Raw genomic sequence first — 18,664 nt, 5'->3', positions numbered from 1 at the left:
AAAAAAAAAAAAAAAAAAAAAAAAAAAAAAAAAAAACAGAGAAAAGGCCAGAACAAAGTAACCTTAATTATTTGACAAAAAGACAATCAAAACACTTCTGAAAAGGGCAAAATATTATTGGCTGTAGAATTCTACATCTTCACGAGGCAATATTTAATCTTCTAGGGCTTTAAAAATGTAGTATGGCAACTAGCAGAAGAAGCAGCAAAATCTGAAGTAATAGAAAACACAAGATAAATAATAGATTTTTCTAGAGAGACTAAACATTTGGGACAAGTGTAAATCTTTATTCTGTCTTTGTCTCTTGTGTTTAACAAGAGGTACAAATAGATAGTCCTGCTATTCACAGTGCATGCAGAAAAGTGTGTTGCCCATCAAGATTCACTTAGGTAGGTGTCAGAGCAGGCCAAATATTCTTTTTGACAGTCTCATTAAAAAGCTGAGGACAATATTGGGATCATGGCAACAAGAGCATTTTCTTGTTCTAGGAGCCACAGTAAAATTGTGAAACGTTCTGGCAAGGCTACACCTAAGTTTTTCATTGCTACTGCCTCTCTTAAAGATTCTCTGTAGACACATAAAAGGCACCCATCTTAAGATGTGTCAATGCAATGTCATTCTGAAATGTTAAATACATATGAGATACTTCTATTAACAGARAGATCTCTGCCCTTATAAGCTGTTCACCGGATCATACACTTTGCAGAAGTCCAACTTGCTGACTTGGCAATAGATAGCAAATTCTGTAATGGTCACTAATACATTAGTTTAGCTTCATGACTAAAATCAGCACTTGACTAAACTGAGGAAGAATGTATGCTGGAAAAGAAACCTCTGATCATGTGTTATAAAAATGTCACAAGTTTAGTTACAAACATAAGGAAGCATCACAATCTTGCCTAAAAACAAAAGCTAAAACCCACCCACTAGTAATATTTTTTAGATAATTTCCTTGAGTACATGGTGACTAGAATAGGAAASTTCTTTCCTCAGCAGATATCTCTATTTAAAAACTATATGTATTAGTCATAGGTATGTTAGCAATAATATCATTGATATAATGTCAATGAAAAGCCTCAGACACTGCAAAAATGAGCATGAAAAAGCTGAAGTATTGGTGCCTGGAAAGAATAGGAATGGTATTGGAAAAGTTCCAAAGATACAACCATTTACAAAGGTGTAAACATTTTGGTAGGTGTAATTTAGTAAAAATGAATAAATAAAAAAGATGACTATATATAACAGTGACTGTAAAATGCTTTCAAGGCATCTGTCGAGCCTCAGAACCTCTACAGTATCAACTTTAATCCAAGTTCCTTTGGTTGGTGCCACCTTGTGGATGAAACAAAAATTACTGTGAAAAATGGATTGCTCTATGCAATTCCTATCATATGGGTCTGTTTTCCCAGATCTGTTATGCTTGTAATACCCTTTATAGATATCACTTATTTATAAAAAGCATAGTATAAAGCATATTATTGTGATTCTTTTTGTTTCAGATACATCTTATGGAAGAAAACTTGAGGGACCACCAGAGAGCTCAAGATGAGGCAATTACAAAAACTCAGCTGCTGGAACAGACTGTGAGAGGCTTGGAATACGAACTGGAAGCTAAAAACCACTTGAAAGATGATCGGACAAGGCAAATCAAATTAATGGAGGTAATAGCCATTTCTAAGAGGTGGTATTTTATTAAACTGATGGGAATCATTTAGTTATTTTACATACCTTCTACTTGAGGAGAAACAAATTAACTTGATGTGGTAGAAAATCCCTGCAGCAGTAATGCCAAAATTGTTCTAATGTATTTTGAAGGTGATCTGTTAGCAAATCTATTATAGCATAATGTATTCTAATAGCAGTTGGAAGTGTTCTTTCATTACTTTTTCTTTTACTGATGACAAACAGAAGTTCTTTTTAATTAATTTCATCTAGAGTTCAGCAGCCAAAATTTGAATATTTTCCTTCATAGGCCTTTCACCCAGACCTTCAAAAGTATTTAGGAGTATAAGTTCTATTTAGCATCCAATATCAGTTCATTTCAGGAGCCTAAATAACATTATAACTGAGTTGTTATCAGGCTAGCTTAATTGTTCAGCTGTTATATTAAGCCCAAATTTGACTTCCATAAGCACTTTTATGTCATTGTACTTATGTACTCTGATTAATGAAAAGAAAATTTTCAAATGTATATTGTCACTTGGAAAATCTGAAAAGAGTTTCTAGAAACAAATATTTTAATTACAGAATTTCTCTTATTTTAAAAAAATGGTAGAATTGATTTTAAAAAAAGTTCTGTTTTACTTCTATCGGACAAGCAAGTTTATTTTCAGACGCTTATCTACTGCCATCTATTTTTTCTAGATTTTGTGCATGTATTCAGAGGCATTTTCACTTTTCAAGTCTTTCCTTTCAGACAGTCTGAGTCCTTGAAGTTTATGGAAGAATGGCCTGACAGCAATCTGAAGAGGTTGGGAGACTAATATGTTGAAATTACTTTTGTTTGTTCCACTCAGGACAAGTTATCTCACCTGGAACTTGAACTTGATGAAGAAAAGACTAATTCAGATTTGTTGTCCGAGAGGATCAATAGATGCAGAGAACAGGTATTTGATCAAATTTACGTTGTCCAACTGTTGTATAATGATGAGGAAAAAAGTATTATTAGGATTTCARACACTATTAATTAAATGGATAATGACCAGCAATAGGGTTTATATGCTTAAGCAGACTATTAAATCCAAAAAGCCAAGGTTCATAAACGTGATTAAATATGCCTCTCCACATCATAACAGACCAATTTTTTTCCCCATTTTCCTCACTGGAAAACTGAAACCTACAGCAATTATTGTCCAGAATCATCCACAAAATTTGTTTCAGATCAGACAGAACCTGGATTTTCTCATTTTTTTTCTGCTCTGAACATTCTTTAGGCAGTGTACAACCTTTCCCCACTTGACTCTAAAAAAAAATCTAGCTGTTTAAACCATTTTTAAAAGCTGGGTAAACACCATTTTAAAATGTTCTCAAGTTAAGAAACATTAAGTTTATATTGTAGGCTGTAAAACATAGAAGGAAAGAAATGCTGAGCACAGGACAGGGACCCAGGAAGCCAAGTCCTATAGACCCTAAAGAAAAATGGCAGTGTGAGATTCCCTTGGAAATGAATCAAGGATGCCCAGTGAAGTATGGCAAAATGGTCAAATCAATGGTCAAATATTGGAAAAAATAGCAGGTAGAATAGCAGGGCTTGCAAATGAAATAATTGAAGTAAATTAAAATAAATAAGAAAATACAATTATTTGTTAAAAGTATCCTGGAAATAAGATAAAACAGAACTTTTGGTATAATATGATTTGGGGGAAGAATAGCCCCAAAAAAAGATTTTTCTTGTTTGCAGTGAACTACTGAGATTGCCTTTAGGTAGCAATGGATATCTCTCTGATATTGTTAGGGAAATTAAATGCTAGAAATTTTGTCTTGAGAAGACATGATTTACAATTAAAGATTTGAAGACTAGTGGCCACCATTAGATATTCTTCATGCAGTCAACTTCTTTGTGAAGCAATCATTGAGGCAGTCGGAGATGATACTGTTCTAGTCTGAGTATTAGATAATAAGGCTATCAGTGAGGGGCTGGCTGAAGACACAATTTTTTTTTTTTTTAATTCCATTCATATTAACCTTATTGGAAAGTAGGCCAGCAGGTAAGAGTCTTGATTTCAGAAAAGGCACAGTTTAGGAAATTATGGAAATTAATTAGTGAAGCTAGCTGAATGGGTGAGAGTGGCCAGAGAGAGCCAGAAATTTATTTAATCGTAAGTATAAAAACTGCATAAGAAGATGTATCAAAGTTAAGAAGACAAGACCAGTAAAAGTGTAAATTATTAGCTACAGAAATATATGAATAAGTAGACCCTACAAAGACAGAAGAAGGCTTTATTAACAACGTTGTGTCTCATGGGGCAGAAAATGTAAAGATAAAATGAGATTTGCCAAGCTGAATGAGACCTAACGAAGTAATTCAAACAAAAAACAGTAAGTTTTTTGACTGTATCAGTAGAACAAAGAAGTTATGGCAATGAGGAATGATGTAGGATGAAGTGTCAATCAAGTTTTTTTTTTCTTTATAAAAAAAGAAGATCCAGGTATGCCTCCTCAAATTGATGAATATTTTGTCTCTGTATTCAGTAACACCAATGAAAAGGCAGGTGAGGGCAAGGGGAGCAGAACAGGCTAATGAAAATGGCACCATTGAACTGGAAATCACCAAGGCTAAGGAAACTTGTAGTTCACTGTATTGAAGAAAAAGGCCTGAATAAGCTCTTTCAAGACTGCTAGAAAAGCAGACATTTGAAATTATAGGTCTTGTAACAAAGTTTTGTTACAACTCACTCTTTTCTACGGAAGAGTAGAGAATAGTACTTGACAACTGAAAAAGTAAGCAGAGCAGCCACAGGTCTGTAGTCAGTAGTACCCAAGGTTTTGGTAAGTCCATGAAAAGGAATGCTGTCTTGCAGTATCAGGAACTAGAAAATGGTTTTTGCGTTAGTTTTACATTCTGAAAGATGTGAGACTGATATATAACTCATTACAACACATCTACTACTATAGCTTTACATTAAGTACTAWAACTCATTAATAATTCCCTAGAAGTCGGGGAGATAACCTGCAGAGGTACAGCACACAATAGTCCATTCTGCTTTCACTTCTCTTTCTTCAGGAAAAACATTGATTTTTTTTGAATAGTTTTAATTTCAGAAGGACAATGGAAAATAAAGCYTTAGTTTCCATATCTTTTCAATGAACTTGTATCTTCCACTGAGACAGCTGGAGAGTTTTACAATGATTTAAAGCTCAGCTTCCTTTCATGCATCTTTGAAACACCAAGGCACCAGTAACCTGGGACTCAGGTTATTGAGATACTATTTGGTTGCAGTTTTTTTTTTTTTTTTTTGCTATTATTCCATTGATTAAAATATGGACTCAGCAGCTGTTTGTGTGTGAAATGCTCTTATTATCTTCAGTGAAATAGAATGTAAAGGACCCATAATAATCTGGGGTCATGTTATTGCTTTATTGGGAAACCTTCAATGCTAGAGTCTATGCCCGTGTTGTAAGCATGGTATGAATAATCTTGGTCATAGCTGTAACAGTGGGTACTACTGTAATTTAATTTGCTAGCTAAATAGAAACCTAAAATGTAGATCATGACAAGAATGTTACATAATGGRCAAAAGATGTGTTCATTTTGAGATCTGGAGTTTCTCATTTCATGCATGAGTTACAAAGGTTGCTTTGTTTTGATTTTATGCCAGAATGACTAAGTAGTCAAATTACTAAAAAGTATTTCAGGGTCTGCTAAGCATTTATAATGACATGAGAAATGATAATGGATTTATTTTGGTAATATCTGTGTTTCTGTGAGTGATTTTTCTCATAAATACATTATTTTAATATACTGATAATGATGAATAATACACAAATTTCTAGTAAAAATAAATTGAAATGACTGGTTATATTTTGTATAAAGCTAAATGTTTGAATAAACATTGGCAAGACTGATAGTTCACATTCCATTTACCATGAAATGTTATCTCCTTTCTATTTTAAATAACCCTTTGAATCTGGGAAGGACTGCATGAGACAGTTCTCATCTTCCCTACCTCTGTTCTCAAGAAATACTGTAGCAAAGCAAAATTCCCAGTTTTCACTGTGTTACCTGCTTAAAAAACCCTGCAAATCTTAAAATTCATCTGATGTGGGTTTGTCAGACTGTCCTTCTGCTTTGCCATGTTGTTGCTGAAATACAAAGAATCCTGTCCTCAGGCTATAGCCTGTTTATGTGTGCATAAGATAGGAAAGTGTTTATGTGAAAGACGTGTTCTCCATCTACCTCTCAGTGTATAAGCATTCTTGTATTTAAAATTCTCTGGAGTGGATGCCAGTAACTTAGCAAACTTCTGCATAGCTTCAGCTAAAAGGTAGATTTGGAGCAACTTTTAGTTCCTTACAGCGACACTTGTAGGTCTTTAACTTATAGAAAATTTTCCAAGATAATAAATAAAAGTTCTTATCCTGTGTTCAGTAGTTTAATGTCCTTAAAATTGCAAAACTCTTCATTCTAATCTTAAATGTCTTCTGACTATTACAATCTTTTCAGAACATAGCTGCAGAAATCTAATTTCAGTCATTTTGTGTTGCATCTCTTCTTCAACTCTGCAGAAAGTAACTCTTGAAAGAACCTTTGCTCCTTTCCATGACTGAAGAAGGCCTCAGACACTCTGTCAGCGAGATGTGTCTGTTTGTCTTCTCCTTTGTCCACAACCAGCTATCACTTTTGTATTGACTGATTTTCTTATATTACCCACTCAGAAATAGATTTCTTAAGTTAATCCACTAGGTTATTTTCTGTCTTCTGTTGCAAATCCCTCCTCAATCCCTCTTCTCTTCAATTAACTCTTTGGCAAGTATAGGACTGCCATGCTACTCATATATTGTTTCTTCTTCCTGTTTTCTGGACAGTTAGGTTGTCTGGGTGAAGTATGCATTGATGTATATTCCTGTGCTGTGCAATCAGACCTGGTCTGGTTGAGTCCTTGTTGATATTGGAATGCTAAATGGTTTATTGAATAATCTAAATTTAGTAATAGATTTTTGTAATTGCTTCAGATTTTGATTTTTGTATATATTTTCTTTGAATTAGCTTGCCTGTGTCTCATAAACTCCTGTTACTATTTTTAATCCTAATGGTTGAAGAAACAAATATTTTAGGACATAGCTACAAAGAAAGAAAATACCATATGCCATTTTGCTTTTGCAAATGCAATTGAAACATAAACTTAAGATACCTTCATCAGTTTTTGTGGTCTGTGAAAATGCAAACRTGAGTCTTCATTGACTTCAGAGTTGCTACCAGTAAGTGTGAAAAATGGTCTAGTTTCCATGGCAATTTTAGAATAAATATAGAAGAATAACATTTCATTGGTTACATCATTCACTTGCCTTTGTTGAAGTGTTCCAGTGGATAGCTGTACACTTGCTCCTTAGCTGGCACCAGGTGTGTGAAGCAAATAAACGAAAATGTGGAAATGAAGGTTCCCCTTCTATTATGAAGGATCAAAAGGTTTTGTCTGCCTTTTGCTCATTTTTGTTAAAGATTATTTTTCTTGTCATGTACGTGAGAATTACGTATGTACTTGAGAAGTGTGCATGTATGATAGGTTAATAGATGTACGCATGTATATATATTTTTATTTTCCCTATTTAGATATTCAAAAGAAACATAGGCTGTGAACCCAGTGGGAGATAGTAAACAATAATGATCATGTCTAAAATATCTCTAGAAGTCAAATTACTTTCACTAATAATGAACTCAACAGCTGCTTCTAATGCTAAAGCTAGTACAAAATGCTGTCTTAATAAATGTCTAATAAGGCTTTGCAGAATTTGATACTGTTGCTTTTTTAAATGCTGTTTTTAGCATTCTTCAAATCCAGCTGTGATAACTGTTGTTTTAAGCTGCGCAGCTAGTTTATTCTTTTAACATAATTAGAATGTATTAGATTATATATATTAGATATATTGAAGGTAGAATGTGAAGTGCAAAACGCTGCATGCTACCTACCCAGAGTAACTGCTGTGAAATGAGTGGAATCTTTCAGAGCACATTTTGGCAGACAACTACTTTTTTTTCCATTGCACATGTTAATTATGTGTTTACTGAAGAAGAGTGCAAGGAGATAATGGAAAAACAGTTTCCCCTTTCCTCAGCAAGATTTGTGGCCTGTTGCTCTCTTTTTATGAGCTCTTGTATGCATTTCCACCTGGCTTTCCGATCCTAGTATCGGATATAGTTTTTTTTTTTTTTTTTTAATTCTCCCATTGTTTTTCTGCGAGATTGTTTTTACCATGAAGTGTCCAACCACAGTAGCAGCCACCTTGTAAATACGATAGTCAGTGCTTCCTTAATTTGASATCTGGGCAAAGTTGCACAAATTCGTCACAGCCTTTGAGTACAGCAAGAGCACAAAGAAGGTGTTGCTGCTCATTCTCTTTCATAAGAGAAAAGCTAGATCATATTGACAGCTCCTAATGATTGTCTGGGGCTGTTTTTGAAATACTTGTTCAATGTAGATGGGCCTGTGTTATTTGGAAGTTACTTGATCTGATAATTGCTGCGTTAAAGATATTTTCGTAGAGCACAGAAGAGTAAAATATTTAAGTGATCTCTCCTTAAATAACTTTGCTGATGTTTAATTAGTGTATTTAAAGGAAAAGAGGAATTGTTGTCTCTAACCTTCTATGTGACAATGAAATCTTTTAGGAAATTATTCAGCTGTTGCCAGAACACAGCCATKTGCTAACATTTGCAGTCCAGTAATTGATATGACCTTAGTTTTCAGGAATGTCTTCTAACTCTTCCAAAACCATACTGGGACATAACATATGCAACTGCATGTGTTACCAGCATTGTTTGTATTCATATATTCATTTAAAAGCTATAGAAACAATATAAGTTACTTTTTAAATATGTGATTAACTAAAAATATGGCTTTTAAAATTATAGTGTGGTCAAAAAAAAGGGCGGGGGGGGCTTGGGTAAACTGTTATGTATTCTACTTGTTTAACCTTCACATTCTCAGCATTTTTTTTTTAATACAAGAATTCCCTCCAATAGCTTTTGAAAGACTGTTAGAGAGGTAAATCTGTAACTTAAAGCTATTTAACTGAAAGTGCATTTATGCAAGTTCATCTGTAATGGTTGTGAAGTAGAGCAGAATGCTGTGGCCAGTGAAACCTTTGTCAGTCATTTTGCAGGTACAGTGGTTGACATAGGCATTCGCTGCCTTCCCCAGGTGATGCTCAGCACAGTAAACATTGTGCAGGGAGTAGCACAAATGCTGTGTAACATAAACTGTGTCTGCAGAGTCATTTGTAAACACCTGAAGGCAATTTCAGTAGTAATAAGGGAAAAATATTTGGGCATTGCTGACTTTCCTTTAGCCTAGAAAAGTTGCAACAGCAGTTGTCAGGTCACTTAGAGTTTCTCTTTGATCTTTAGAATGAYTTTTTTTCCAGTCAGAACAAATACTTAGATAAATAGAAATTCTGTATTCTTACGTTGATTCTGTATTGATCAGTTTGTTTTTAACATCTTATACATGAGAATACTTTTTTTCTCTTTGTTACTGAAGATGCAACTGAAATATTTACAGAAACTGTAGCAAAGGCTTAAAAAAACCCAGCAGATAAAACAAAAAAAGTCCCAAATGCAGAAGTCAGTGCTCTCGCAGTGTGACAGACRTGACACTGACCAGAACAAAGCCTTAATAGCTAGCATGTATCAGAGCCTGCTGAAAGAAAGCTTTTACTATTCTTGCAAGCACAGAAAACTAATATAATGTAGCATTTCTCATTGAGTTTTAGGCACTTTTCTGCAGATACCGATTTGTGCATATTAAAACCAAACTTTAAAGTAGACTAGCCAGCAGCTTAAAAGTAAGGTGCCAGTTCAGAGCTTCAGACTTAAGTATGAAGAAAACAGCTGTAGAAGGTGTTTGAAAAGTGATGTGACATTCTGAAGGGTCAGTTCCTTGCTATTTCAATACAGAAAATATTTACTGGTCATCAGCAGTCCCCCACGTGGCTGGAAAATACCTATAAAAGCACTGGGGATGATGTGGGCTTCCTGAAAGGAAAAATTTTWTCCAAGATGGTAATTGTAAACTTTATTGGGAATCTCTTGTATGTCCTGAGTTTTAAGAAAGGATGAATTTTATTTCATTATTGAGATACAATATGGACTCTGTGTGTGTGCGTGTATATATATATATATATACACACATATATATATATACACATACTCAGTATCATATCTGCACCCACAAGTGCTGAGGGAGCTGGCAGATGTTATTTCTAGGCCACTCCATCATCTTTGAAAGGTCATGGAGAACAGGAGAGGTGCCTGAGGACTGGAAGAAAGCTAATGTCACTACAGTATTTATGGACAAGGAGGAGTACTCAGGGAACTACAGGCCAGTCAGCCTCAGCTCTGTCCCTGGAAAGGTGAAGGAACAGCTCATCCTGAATGTCATCTCTAAGCAAGTGGAAGAAAAGAAGGTGATCAAGAGCAGTCAGCATGGATTAACCAAGGGGAAATCATGCTTAACCAATCTGATAGCCTTCTATGATGGAATGACTGGCTGAGTAGATGAAGGGAGAAGCAGTGGATGCTGYCTACCTAGACTTCAGCAAGGCTTTTGGCACTGTCTCCCATAGATCTCTCCCTCATATTCTCATAGATGAGCTCAGGAAGTATGGGTTAGATGAGTCAACAGTGAGGCGGAYTGAGAACTGACTTGAAAAGCAGAGCTCGGAGGACTGTCATCAGCAGTGCAGAGTCTAGTTGGAKGCCTGTAGCTAGCRGTGTTCCAAAGGGGTCAGTACTGGGGCCAGTCTTGTTCAACTTCTTCATCAATGACCTGGATGAAGGGACAGAGTACTTCCTCAGCAAGTTTGCTGACAATACACAACTGTGAGAAGAGGTTGATATACCTGAGGACTGTGCTGCCATTCAGAGAGACCTGGACAGGCTGGAGAGCTGGACAGAGAGGAACCTCATGAGGTTCAACAAGAGCAAGTCCAGGGTCCAGCACCTTGGAAGAAATAACTCGATGCATTAGTTCAGGCTAGGGGCTCACCTGCTGGAAAGCAGCTCTGCAGAGGAGGACTTGGAAGTGCTAGTGGACTGTAGACTGACCGTGACCCAGCAATATGCTGTTGTAGCCGAGAAGCCCAGTAGTGTCCTGGGGTGCATTAGGAAGAGTGTTGCCAGCAGGTCGAGGAAGGCGATCCTGCCTCTCTACTCAGCCCTAGTGAGGCCACATCTGGAGTACTGTGTCCGGTTCTGGACTCCCCAGGACAAGAGAGACATGGACCTACTGGAAAGAGTCCAGCATAGAGCTACTAAGATGACTAGCGAACTGGAGCATCTCCCCTATGAGGAAAGGCTGCAAGAGCTGGGCCTCTTTAGCCTGGTGAAGAACAGACCAAGAGGGGATCTTATTCATGTCTACAAATACCTGAAGGGAAGATGTCGAGAGGATGGGGCCAGACTCTTTTCAGTGGTGCCACRCAACAGGACAAGAGGCAAYGGGCACCAAACTGAAACACAGGAAGTTCCATCTGAATATGAAGAAAAACTACTGTGAAAGTGACAGAACACTGGAACTCAGAGAGATTGTGGAGTCTCCTTCCCTGGAGATATTCAAAGCCCTCTTGGACACAACCCTGTGCAATGTGCTCTAAGTGACCCTGCTTGAGCAGGGAGATTGGACTAGGTGATCTCCAGAGGTCCCTTCCAACCTCAACCATACTGTGATTCTGTGATATAGATAGATATCATTTAAATTTTTTCTTAACATTTTTGGCATTTCTTTGTATAATAGATTGAACACATGAGAACTGAGCTACTTCAGGAAAGAGCTACAAAGCAAGATTTGGAGTGTGACAAAATTTCGTTGGAAAGACAGGTAATTATTGCTGCCATACCATCACATTAGCAAGATAACAGGACAGCTTGCATTGTTCATTAGGAACTAAGCATTTAAGGACTAGAATATTCAGGCACTATCTCACCAAAGTGTGATGGAAGTATGTGTTGTATTAAGAATAGATTAAAAAAATGAATATCTTAACATTTATACTCAAAGGAATGATGATATTTTTTACAATATTAGGATCTTAAATTACCTCTGCTCTTAAGCAGGCAAATGCAGCTTTGATAGAGGATAAGCAGTATTGGATGGCAGCTGTTTCTTTATGTCTGCTTCTGTTATCCATGTACCAGTGAGTTACATGCGAGGGACTCAGAATTTGACAAAAGAATTAAGCTTGGAGAATAAGACGGATCTAAAATTATTTAAGAAATATTGACAATTTTAAAATGCTGTTGGAAGAGTCTGGCATCCATCTGAAGTCTGAGGGGCCTTCAAGCCTACAGTTTTAACTCAGGACTAATATTAACTSTTACTGATAAAATGCAGTAGTAGATGATGTGTTTGCTCCTGGCTAAAGAGATTTTTTTTACCTAGTCTTGCAATAAAATCTCCCTGGCTCTTTTTTCTATATTCATGAAATAAAAACATACTTACCACCTTATGTTTTTCTAAAGAAACTTACTTTGTGTTAAGGAGGTATTTGTTAACGTAAGCATGTATATAGTAATCTCGTATGTTCTGATTATAGAACAAGGACTTGAAGAGCCGAATCCTTCATCTGGAAGGTTCTTATCGATCCAGTAAGGAGGGACTTGTTGCACAAATGGAAGCAAGAATCACAGAGCTAGAAGAACGACTTGAAAATGAAGAGAGGTAAAACTAGCCGTTTTATGATCAAAATATTTATGTTTATGTATGTTAATATGACCTCTGGCTGGTAAGTCTTTAGGACAAAAAATTTATTTTTTTTTGACAAGCATTGAATTAAAATGGATATGAATAATTTATTGTACAAAACAGTATTTATAAATTTTAAAAATATGTACATTTATACTTACAAATTTAAAACTGGGCAGGAATAACATGACTACATACCTCATTATCTTATCAATGTCTACCATCAGTAACAGCCTTAGAAATACTAATTATAGTTTAATGTTCCATTTTTTTTATTCACTTCATAGTTTACACTTGGAGAAATGTATTTRTTATTTAAATGTTTCTCTGAAGACAAAAGAAATTCTCCTTACCAGTTCATGCTTTTGAACAAAACTTTAGTATGTTGTATGAAATCAGTAAATAAAGCAGAAGCCATTATTATTTGTTTAAGACTTGGAATATYACTAAAAATTACTCAGAAGGATTGGAAGCATCCCAGTTCCTCTTTCTACAAGCCTGTCTGTCTGTCTGTCTGTTTTTTTCCTAGGGATAGAGCTAATTTCCAACTAAGTAACCGCAGACTTGAGAGAAAAGTGAAGGAATTAATGTTGCAAGTAGATGATGAACATCTGTCATTGACTGATCAAAAGGACCAGGTAGAGGGAAAGACTAATATGCAGATGTCTGATATTAATCCTACTAAATAAATCATTATAAATCATGTAAATCTATAAATCATTATATATAAAAAGATATTTCAGAATATAAGTAGATACTGTTTTTTTAAGAATTCCAATTTAATGAGATTCTTTGTTCCTATTGTCATCATTCCATTCTACCTAGTAGWAAATTTTAAATCATTTCCAAAATTATGAAAATGAAGCACTTTGCATAAAGAAATTTTAAATTTTTTAAGAAAAAGCTAAAAGTAGAGAGAATATTATTGTATAAAGACATACACAATTAATATATTCTGTCTTGCTATAAGACATTGTTTCAAGAAGTAAGGCATGTATAGCTATTAAATAYAGGCTATAAATGTTAGGGATATAGTAGTATTTTAATAGCAATATGCTATGCCATTTCTGGGATGTTTATTGATTCTTCGCTTAAAACATGGATTGTTCCAGTGCATGCATCAAGTAGTTAATATTCTGACTGGAGAATAAATAGTATGTTTCAAAATGTCTGTCATAGGGACAATCTTTTAAAATCTTTTGTGTTTTTTAAAAAAAAAATATTTTATAGTATCTGTCTGGTAAAATTGCTACTAAGACGCAATAATAGCTCCAGGCAGTCTTCCATTATTGGTAACTTGCTCTTTCCATCAAATAATACTGCCTTACTCTTATCAAGATTGTGTTTGCTTGTCACTTTTTCCTCCTTAAAATTTGTATCCTATCACTTGTCTCAAAGTCTTATGCTCACTTTTGAATACTTCTGAAGCATTTTTGCAGTGTCATGACACTGGCAAAGTTCTGTCTTTATTCTCCCTCTCATAGATGCTGRAAGAATAGAATTCCTTTATTAAAATAGTCCTCTAATCAGCTGACATGTAAATATTTCAGTTGAGTTTGCGTTTGAAAGCAATGAAACGTCAAGTTGAAGAAGCTGAAGAAGAAATAGACAGACTGGAAAGTGCCAAAAAGAAACTCCAGAGAGAACTGGAAGAGCAACTGGACATGAATGAACAATTGCAAGGACAACTTAACGCTGTGAAAAAGGAATTAAGGTAGGGTGACTTACAGTTATGTGTCAAATGCTCACAGTGTTGACCTTTTGTCCCTGGCTCATGGACTGAGGGAGCTTCCTCTAGCAAATTTCAAGTTTGTCATAAGCAGATAGACTTTCAGAGGCAGAGCTGTGAAATACTTCTGCAATACCTTTCTCTACAAATATTTTCTAGCTTCTTTCTGGGTGCCTAAACCTTCTTTCCAAGATCCGTCTGCTGAGTGAAGTCGCTGAAGCAAGAGATAGGAAGCAGAAGCAGGTGGTGAGACTCAGCACTCTAACCATTTATTAGTGGAGAAAATTTTCTGCTAAAAACTGAGAGGAACAGCTGTTTTTCATTTAGCTTCCTCAGCTGTTTTTGAACATTTCAGTGTGCAAAGTTCACATTTTCCCCTGGTTGTTCCCTTAAGTAGAGGTGGTTGAAGATATAAATAGTTCAACTTCATTCTTTTGTTTATCTATTTTGTATAAGTTGTAGTCTATGTTAATTTGCCACTATTGGAGCACGTCTCTTTGACATCCTTCAAAAACGCAGATGCTACTTGTTAATGTTAAGAACTTTCCACAAGTGTTCCACATGTAGATGTGCAATTTTAATACCACATACCTGTGTATTTTTGTTTTAGTAGACGAAAGAAGTCCCCAAGTAAAGTGTTGACTGATTTTGATGATGATGACGACGATGAGTTCAGCACTGATGGAGATAGTCTCTGTGAAGCACCTTCAGGAAATAACTTGTCAAAAGATGATGACACAGTAATCTAAATAAGTATTGAATCTGTGATTCCTTGAACATACTGGAAGAATAACCTATATTACCAAGACTGGATAGTCTAGAAACCAAATGCATAAAGGGATTTAAGAGCTGAAATTATAATGTTTCCATCCATACTATGCCATTTTCTTATTTAGATCTTCTGTTTATTGTAGAAAACAGGATTGCATTAAGAAACATAGAGATCTATACCTACTACTGAAAATATAGGGATAAAGTTTCACATTGGTAGCACAATTTTGCTAAAACTCCATTTAAGTAAAGGGCCATTTGAAAGTAATTCAAAACTAGTTTGTAGTTATTAAAAGATTGTCCCTAAAAGTAAGGAAGCCACTGAGGATTATTTAATAGTTGTAAGTAGGGGGAAGTGATGTACAGACTGTAAGTATTTTAAAACTGATCATTTTATTGACTACTTTAGTACAAGTTTGTAAAGTTTCAAATATTATATAAATCAGTTCCATATGTACATAAATTTATATTGAATGTTGTATTTGAGTTTTAGCTAAGAAAACAAAACAAAACTAATACATTATGTGTATTAGGGAACAGATTCACAGTTCCTGAGCCAGGAAGTATGTTCCAGTTTTAAAATCAGTGCATTTTATTTGTATGTATTCTGTATATTAGGGATCAAATGCTAGTATGCAGAATTAGATTTCCAAGTTCAGATACTACCTGTTACCTTTGAGGGGCCATCACGAGTACATGATGAGTGAGGCTTGCCTATAACTTTATTGAAACTTTTTGTTTCTGAAGCTTTCTGTTCTCAGTAAGATAGGGTGAGAATGAGGTGAGTTATTATTTGGCATCTTTCATTTCCCAAAGTGGGCTCTATACCGCCAGGTGCAGAACACTATAGACCTGCTCAATTGAGGGCACCAGGACAGGCTTATCTTAAAGCCTCTAAGGAGTCCCAGCCATTCTAGTAAAATTACATACAGCATTTGAATTAAGAACATGCCTAAATATGTTGATTAATTGATCCTAGAATGTTATGCACCTGGCAAGAATTTGCATCAATTTCAGGAAATACAAAGCTTGTAATCTGATTTTTTTCTCTCTCTCAATTTGTTCTTTAGCATCTGTTTGTGAGATCTTGCAGTGTATGATCATATATTCAGATATATATTAGTGTCTGAGTTTATAGCAGTATCTGCATTTTGGGAGATCTATCCTGTGAACAAAAGCTTGAGGGAAAATTAAAAAGAGCATTGCATGTTTTATTTTAAATGCACTTTCTGTTTTATTGCAAATGTTTTTTGTGCCACTTATATTACACAGACAATCTTGCTTTTATGCAAATCTAGAATCTTAAGGAAAGTGCACTACTATATAAATTTTGTAGTAAGTTGTAGCTTAGTCCTATCTGATTATTAGCTTTTGTTTCCAGTTACACTGAAGTGAGTACATCTCTGTTGAATGAACCAAGGAAATTTGATGTAATTATAGAAAGACTTTAACTTGGAGTTGCTGGGAGCTTTCATTACTCCCATATAGGTGTTTACTCAAGGATAAATTTAGCAGCTCTGAAAGTAAGGCTGAGAGACTTGGGTAAGGCACAAGTGCAGACAATGGCAGTGCTCATATGATTATATGAAATGACACTATTGCCTGCAGGATCAGAAATCTATTCATGCATAGTAGATTATACTCTTTTGCCATGTAATTCCCTTCAACATGATTTTGATGATTTGAAATATATGGGAAATAATATGAAGTGCCTAGTTGTAATAACCTGTCTCTGAATCTTGTGCATCTTTTCAGGTYATTTCAGGCATAGAGCATATTATACTTTTGTGGAGCTAATTTTACTACTTTGACAACATGCAACCAGCCCTTCCTTCAGGAAGATCTGCASTATGCTGTACTGACAATCATCATATAACCTGCTGTGATTTATTTTTTGTTTCATTTACATGTTTTTTTAGGCTTAACTTTAAACAGCTGATTCCATTTTTTGTTCTATTGCAGCATTCTGTCCTAATGTTCATAGATAACTATTATCTCAAACCACTGGCAGAAAATCACTTAATATTGCAGCTACCTCCAATTGCACTAAACTGTAAAAGATAAAATTCACTTACAATAAAATGTCAGCCAGCTCTTTCAGTTCTGCTTTTTATGATGCATTTAGCTTGAATGCATCATACATTTGAATTTCATAGGAAAATGTTTGTTTTTAATATAACGGGAAAATATTTATCCAGGAAATATTAATGCTGTAAACATGTTTCTGCATTTTATTTCTTTCAGATAACTACTTTCCTTGTTACTTTTAAAGCAAGTGCAGTATCTAGAAGATTCCTTTTCTCATTTGAACTTACAATAAAATGCAAGGGCTYCCCCCTTGTTGTCACCTCCTTGAGATGTTGCTGTGAACTTCTAGCGGGTGAGAGCCTGCCTGTTAGAATCCTCCCCATGTCTGCATTGAATGTCTGTTCATTTAGACTTGAGAATGGCATTTCCTCTTTACAGCTGTCAAATTATATGATTAAAATCATGGAAGTTCTTAAGATATTGTAAAGGGCATTTTGACTCATTCACAGGGCAATCTGTAGCTCTGTTTTGATACATGATGCACTCAAATTGGATCTCATCACTAATTTGGGTAGTTTATTTCTAAAGCCTTTTCAAGAAACTAAAATAATCATGCTGTACCCTATTTTGGAAATTGTTGAGCTTTTACTCCATGTATTAGAAATGCCTCTTTTCTACATGTCAGATTATTAGCTACCAACATGCAAATACCAGTATCCATTCACTAGTTACATTCTGTGTCTGATAAATGCTCTAGCTATGGTTGGGGTAGGATTTAGAACTTCTTTGTCACAAAGATTATAGTTTAGGGAGGTACAATCTCTTCGTTCCATCTTGTGTCWATTTTTGGTCAAAATTCACCCTAAGTCAGTATTTGTTTTATAAAAGTTTGCCTGATATTTTCATGTAGCTTATCTTTAAATGAACCTCTGAATCTCAGGAGGAGCTGAGGTTTTGGACTGGTAAAAGCAATAACAGAATATGGGAAGAAGCATGTCTGTGAGACTGTCAGATCCTAGAGGTTTGCGGAAACAAATGCTTTTGGTATATTATGTAAGTGAGCTTGATTCTGAGCTGTAGAGGCCTTCGGCAACAGGTTCTTCCATTTTCTTAGATGATACCATAGCATCTCATACACTAAGCAGATCCAAGCAACATTACTTATGATAAGAGCCAAACCTGACGACAGATACAGTAGTTACTTCTCTTTCAATCTGTAGTAATCTGTGATGAACAATGAACTTTATGCCATCTCTGGGGTTAATAGTCTGTCTTATCTCAGTGAGATTTTGACCATTTAGATGTAGTGAGAGAGAAACCTACAAAGAAAATGTCTCATTAAGATTCTGTTCTGCCTAAATAAACATATTCTTCACACAGTTGTGTAAGATTTATATTGCCATATTCAGTTTTTGACAATTTATGCCTTAAGTGGACATGTGTGGTCATTTACAATTCCTTGTTTTAAGATTCCAGTCTAGGTTCTATTTTGAGCTTTTTCCCTTGCCTTTTATGCACTGGCAGTCTTTCAGTTTTCTGAGCCTACTTTTGTAGATATGAGAATACAAATTAAGTTGGAAAGGATGTTTTAATATTTATAAATCACTAACATTTAGCAAGTTCTTAAAGATCTTTCGATGGCAATTGCTATACAATGCAAACTGTTAAAACAAAATCCTCCTCCACTAATTTTTCACTATCACTGTCCAAGTAATAAAATCAAGAATATTCTTCACTT

At 35.3% G+C, this 18,664-nt stretch overlaps 1 protein-coding gene across 4 annotated transcripts in view; it reads left to right on the top strand.

The window, feature by feature from the left end:
• The window catches only part of CGNL1 (cingulin like 1), a 58,608-nt gene extending 40,303 nt beyond the window's left edge, over positions 1-18,305 (top strand). For 2 of the 4 annotated variants that reach the window (XM_085303350.1, XM_085303351.1), the window contains 7 exons: positions 1,500-1,661; positions 2,517-2,606; positions 11,451-11,534; positions 12,250-12,374; positions 12,928-13,036; positions 13,949-14,112; positions 14,738-18,305. In XM_085303350.1, coding sequence (XP_085159476.1) covers positions 1,500-1,661; positions 2,517-2,606; positions 11,451-11,534; positions 12,250-12,374; positions 12,928-13,036; positions 13,949-14,112; positions 14,738-14,876 — 873 coding nt within the window. In that variant the 3' untranslated portion in view covers positions 14,877-18,305. Of the gene's footprint in view, positions 1-1,499; positions 1,662-2,516; positions 2,607-11,450; positions 11,535-12,249; positions 12,375-12,927; positions 13,037-13,882; positions 14,113-14,737 lie in introns of those variants that run through there. The other 2 variants (XM_085303353.1, XM_085303352.1) reach the window with 2 other exon arrangements.
• Positions 18,306-18,664: the final 359 nt, after the last annotated feature.

The sequence above is a fragment of the Rhea americana genome, unplaced genomic scaffold, assembly GCF_003343005.1.
Source record: "Rhea americana isolate MKP2758 unplaced genomic scaffold, rheAme1 scaffold_2, whole genome shotgun sequence".
Classification (NCBI taxonomy): domain Eukaryota; kingdom Metazoa; phylum Chordata; class Aves; order Rheiformes; family Rheidae; genus Rhea; species Rhea americana.
The sequence above is the reverse complement of the archived record's forward strand: the minus strand, read 5'-3'. Positions and strand labels throughout refer to the sequence as shown.